At 49.6% G+C, this 4992-nt stretch overlaps 1 protein-coding gene across 1 annotated transcript; it reads left to right on the top strand.

The window, feature by feature from the left end:
• The first annotated feature begins 449 nt into the window (after nucleotides 1-449).
• Nucleotides 450-4778, top strand: LOC133925958 (expansin-A16-like). The gene is made up of 3 exons (XM_062371693.1): nucleotides 450-880; nucleotides 1856-2177; nucleotides 4292-4778. Exons 1-3 carry the CDS (start codon nucleotides 730-732, stop codon nucleotides 4599-4601), a joined length of 783 nt encoding a protein of 260 aa, XP_062227677.1. The 5' UTR covers nucleotides 450-729; the 3' UTR covers nucleotides 4602-4778.
• The last annotated feature ends 214 nt before the right edge of the window (nucleotides 4779-4992 follow it).

The following is a 4992-nucleotide window of genomic DNA, read 5'->3' on the forward strand; positions in this document are numbered from 1 at the left end:
GTTCTTACTTTAAGGGTGAAAACATATCACATACGAATTAGATAGTACACCTTCATCTACGTATATTTTAAAATAAATATGAATGCATATTTGAATCTTTCAATAACAATATAAATCGGATCTTCGAATCTGAATATCTATTTACTTCGGTTGTCTGTGACTATTCTACCGCTTTAATAATAAATTATATAATAATAATTTTACATAACACGAGAACGATAGTAATTTAAGCGTAGGGAACTATGTATTTTAATTGTTCGCAGATCTGACCAGTCACAACTAATACATATCGACGTTTGACAGTATATGTATCAAGAGATTATTTACCATATACAAATATCAGATGATATTGTTTTACTGCTATCCATTTTTACACCCTTTCTGCCATGTCTTGTCCGAGGCCCTCAAAAGGGCAGCCTCCGCGGCGGCTGCTGCTGGCTCCTGCCACTACTGCAAATCCCAATAAAGTGAGTGCAGAAAGGAAGGGGGCAAAAGCAGCCTCCCCTTCTACACCCCTCCGTCCACTGTGCTTTCCTCTGTCATCTTTGACTCCGCCATTCCGGTCTCTCCTCCCTCCCACCACCACAGGCCAAGGACTGCACATTTCAGCCTAAGAACAACAAGAAATACACCACCAAACGAGCCAATCAAGAGTAAAGACTCTCTCTTCCCATTGCTCGTCTTGCGTCGTCTAGGAGGGGCACTGATCACCAAAGGCCGGCAGGCAGCATGATGAGCTCCCTGCCTCTGCTCTTGCTCCTGCTGCTCTCTGCAGCCACCTTCGGTAGCGGTGTAAGGCTCGGCAATGGCGGCTACGAGGAGTGGAGGCTGGGCACGGCTACCTACATCAAGGAGTTCCAACCGCACCCGCTTAACGATGGTATGTGCGCGTTTCAGCTTCGTAAAACTGTAGCATCAGGAACATCAGCAATGTCAGTTTTTTCTCTGCCTTTACCCTTTCTTTCTGCATTTTCTGTGGATGGGGATGTGAATGCAACTTTTTTAAGAGATGGGGAAGGTGAATGTCGTCTGCAAGCATGAATGGATTAGTAAGCAGATGGTGTAGTGTTAGACAGATCCGGCATAGTGGGCAGGCAAGTGGTGCTAACTGCTAAGAACTAGTCGCAATAGGAAGCAGAAGGGAAGATTCAGGGATGAAACTTCTTCACTTTCCTTTCTTCAGATAGATTGAGGGATTCTTGGAACTGAACATTCCAAGCATGTTCAGTAGATGATAGAAGCATTGTGTTGATTTGTGGAAGGTACTGCAGGAAAAAAAAAAGGGAGGGTTGATGATAGTGCACTAATGCTGTCCTTAACAGCCGAAAGAAAAGGGGTTATGTAGTACATTTTCGGTGCTAAATGGGCTTTAAGTTTTGCAACCTTCTCCTTTTGAGAAAGTTGTTGAGGCACATTGAATGAATGCTTTTGACAAATTCTAATTATGAGAGGCAAGCTGGTATTATTAGTTCAATAATATGAGTTTTATTTGCTGTTACCTTGTACTGTTTACATTCAAGTCGTGGAGGGTAGTTGCATACAGTATTGCTCCATGGAACACGACTGTAGAAACAACATATTGGCAGAGCAATTCCTTGCAAGTGTACTTTTAGCTCCTCAAAGAATGGCTTTTGGTGTCCAAAATGTAGTAATTTCGCTAAAATTTCATGTTAAACAGTGCGATTTTCGTAGACATAAGAAATTTTTTTTCCCTGTGTTCTAAGTGGGGCTTGAAATCCTGGATTCAAGGATATCCATCTTTTACATCAATTTCTCTAATGCTGATTATTTCTTTGCTACTTGAGAAGAGAAAACACGCTGCTTATTTTTCTGTTTGATGCAATGGTTCTTATAGGTGGTGGTGCGTGCGGGTACGGCGACCTGGACATCTTCAGGTACGGGCGGTACACGGCGGGGCTGAGCGCGGCGCTGTTCGGGCGTGGCAGCGCCTGCGGCGGCTGCTACGAGCTCCGGTGCGTCAACCACATCCGCTGGTGCCTGCGCGGCAGCCCGACGGTGGTCGTCACGGCGGCGGACTACTGCCCCGCCAACATGGGCATCGCCGACGACGCCGGCGGCTGGTGCAACTTCCCCAGGGAGCACCTCGAGCTGTCGGAGGCCGCATTCCTCCGGGTCGCCAAGGCCAAGGCCGACATCGTGCCGGTGCAGTTCCGAAGGTACTATAATTTATCAGTTACATGCCTGATCTTGAACTGCTCGCTGTTTTTTTTTTCAAAATTTTAAAAATAAAGAAATATGAGAAAAACGAACAAATTACGAGAAAGCATTGAATTGTTCGCTGCTCATTGGGTCTTGGCTAATTATTTCTACTCCAACTGACCCTGAATATGCAAAGCCATGGAACATGGCACGCTATCATTCTTGAGCTGTGCATTCAGTGTATTTTTTTAGCTTACTCCTATACTAGGGATGGCAGTTGGCCCTGTCACGTCGAGTTCTCGCGGTTTTCGGACCCGACAGGGTCGGGTTTGGGTGAAAAAATAGCCCCGCGGGGTTATCGGGTCGGGACCCGGACCCGAGCTAGGTTCGGGTCTGGGTCTAATTTTCCACCCGCGGGGCCACCTGCCCACCCAAAATCCCAAGATATGCCAGTCACAGAGCCACTTCGCCCACTCGTTCATTGTCCACTCGTCCCTCTCCCTCATCTCTCATTCTCCCCCTCGGTTCCTCCGGCTTTCACTCCCTCATCTCTTCTCGTTCCCCCAAGTCATGACCCTCACTCCCCGTTCCTCCCTGTCCTCCGGCCCATCGGCGTCAGCGTGCCACCGGTCGTCAGTGCCCGCTCCCGCCCCCTCCCGTCTCCACCTCCCCGCCTCCCCCACCATCTCCCCCCTCCTCGGCTCCCCACCGTCGTCTGTCCCACCCTTCATCGACGCAAGGTCGACGAGCAGCATGCCAAATCTGTGAGCCCCGAGCACGGATCCGCCCCCTCCGAGCCACGAGGAGCCAAGGGGTAGGTCGCACAACGCTCCATCGACCAAATCCTGTTGTCTCCTGTCGGATTTCGCACATTGGAGGGATGGATTTGTCGGCGGCAGGCGCGGGGAGGGCCGTTGCGAGCGCCTGCGGGGCGACGAGACGGCGCACGGGGTGGCCGTAAACTGCTCGGTGCGGTGGCGGCAAAGTGTGCGGTTACGGGCCGGCAGAACGGCGTGACAGCATGTGGGCCCAGGGCGCGATGAGTGGTTGTGGGTCCGTAGGATGGGGCGCGGCGGAGCGTGGGCAGGTGTTGACGGCTTTAGGTGACAACAAGCGCAGAGGAGGGAGGAAGCCGGAGCACAGGGCATTGGCGGCGAGTGGCGCACTAGAGGGTGGTGGCGGCCATAACGACATGCATAGGTAAGATCATTTATGTGCTTATATGATAATGAAAACGAGCGGTGCTCCATGTTTGATGAAAGTTCTATATTGATTGTGATCCCGAGCAAAGGTCGGTTCTGTTGCAAATTTGCGATTGATTCGACGGCATATGCATCGAGGCACTAGGGTAGCCGAGGTGAGCATAAGCTCATCGAGACAGGCGAGGGCGGGCGTGCTGCGTGCTAGGGAGGGAGAGGTGGGGGCCAGGGTTGCTTGGGTCCCCGCCGGGGCCAGGGGCGGAAACCGTTTTGGACCCGATATCTATTTTGGGGCCGGGTCGGGTTTGCAAAATCGGGTTTTAGGTCGGGTGTGGGTAGGCCAAGCCTGACGGGGATAGACCCGTTGCCACCCCTAGGCTGTACTGCCTTTTGCGAAAGCCCATAATGATGTTTGATGATTAGAAATGGATAAGTAGAAAGCAACATGCTTTCGAATGCACAGAGAAAAAGAACAGCTTTAATCAGTGCTCTTTTTAAAATCTGACTTGTGTTGTTAATTATGAGAACTTCCCGCGGTTTCAGACAAATGATATGAGTATGTCCCTTCTGATGCAAGAGTAGACAGCAAGTATCCTTTATAGTATAAATTTTTTGAATGATGTTTATAGTATAATATTAAATAATTACGTTATCCTGTCATTGGCACCTACTCATCACTTTCAAAAGAGGCCATTCCACTTTGATCACCACCATGAACAAACGAAGCATTTCTGTGTGAGATATGATGTAGCTGAGCCTAGCTTGGTTGGTGGGACATGTTTGTTTAGACACCTCCACTACCCAGATTTGAGGCCTCTTTCAGCTCGAATTTGGGTGGCTTTTTCTTCTTATGTGCAATGCCACTTAGCTCTTGCTAGGTTGGTCGAGTTTTTTTATCATGTGGATAAGCTATTTGGTGAATGGTGATGCAGGGTGAGCTGTGACAGAGCGGGCGGCATACGGTTCACCATCACCGGCAGTGCCCACTTCCTCCAGGTGCTGATCACCAACGTGGCCGCGGATGGCGAGGTCGCCGCCGTGAAGGTGAAGGGGTCGAGGACCGGGTGGATACCGATGGGGAGGAACTGGGGCCAGAACTGGCAGTGCGACGCCGACCTCCGTGGCCAGCCGCTGTCTTTCGAGGTCACCGGTGGCAGGGGGAGGACGGTCACGGCGTACAGCGTCGCGCCGGCGGACTGGATGTTCGCGCAGACGTTCGAGGGCAAGCAGCTCGTCGAATAGAATGCAACGCACAGACCAGCAGGTTCAGTTGCTTGTAAGTAGAATTATACGGGTTGATTTTTTGTTATGTTCCATGTTGTGAGTTGTGCACCAAGAACATGAGACGTATTTTGCTATTCTCGTCAGTAGCAACAGCAAAAAAAAATATATACAAGAATACCTCAGGCGTCTCACGAAGTTTCGGTCCAGCGAGGTATTCCTATCAGCTATTCCCGCGATGGCTCTCCCAATTACCCCGATATGTGGGATAGAAGTTGCAAAAACTTTTTTAGGAGCTTTCAGAAAATTTGGCGATTACAATATATACTTTAACTTGACATATAAGAATAATATCAATAGATTCGTTATCGTAATTACATGGAAACCAGTGGGTTGGAGTCACTTCTTGGTG

The sequence above is a fragment of the Phragmites australis genome, chromosome 8 (assembly GCF_958298935.1).
Source record: "Phragmites australis chromosome 8, lpPhrAust1.1, whole genome shotgun sequence".
In the NCBI taxonomy this organism is placed as follows: domain Eukaryota; kingdom Viridiplantae; phylum Streptophyta; class Magnoliopsida; order Poales; family Poaceae; genus Phragmites; species Phragmites australis.

Excerpts from the sequence above, each read along its gene's own strand:
- LOC133925958 (XM_062371693.1), top strand. The coding sequence starts at position 730 with ATGATGAGCTCCCTGCCTCTGCTCTTGCTCCTGCTGCTCTCTGCAGCC. Across the intron at positions 881-1,855 it reads ACCGCACCCGCTTAACGATG|GTGGTGGTGCGTGCGGGTAC; the intron begins GTATGTGCGCGT and ends TGGTTCTTATAG. Across the intron at positions 2,178-4,291 it reads GTGCCGGTGCAGTTCCGAAG|GGTGAGCTGTGACAGAGCGG; the intron begins GTACTATAATTT and ends ATGGTGATGCAG.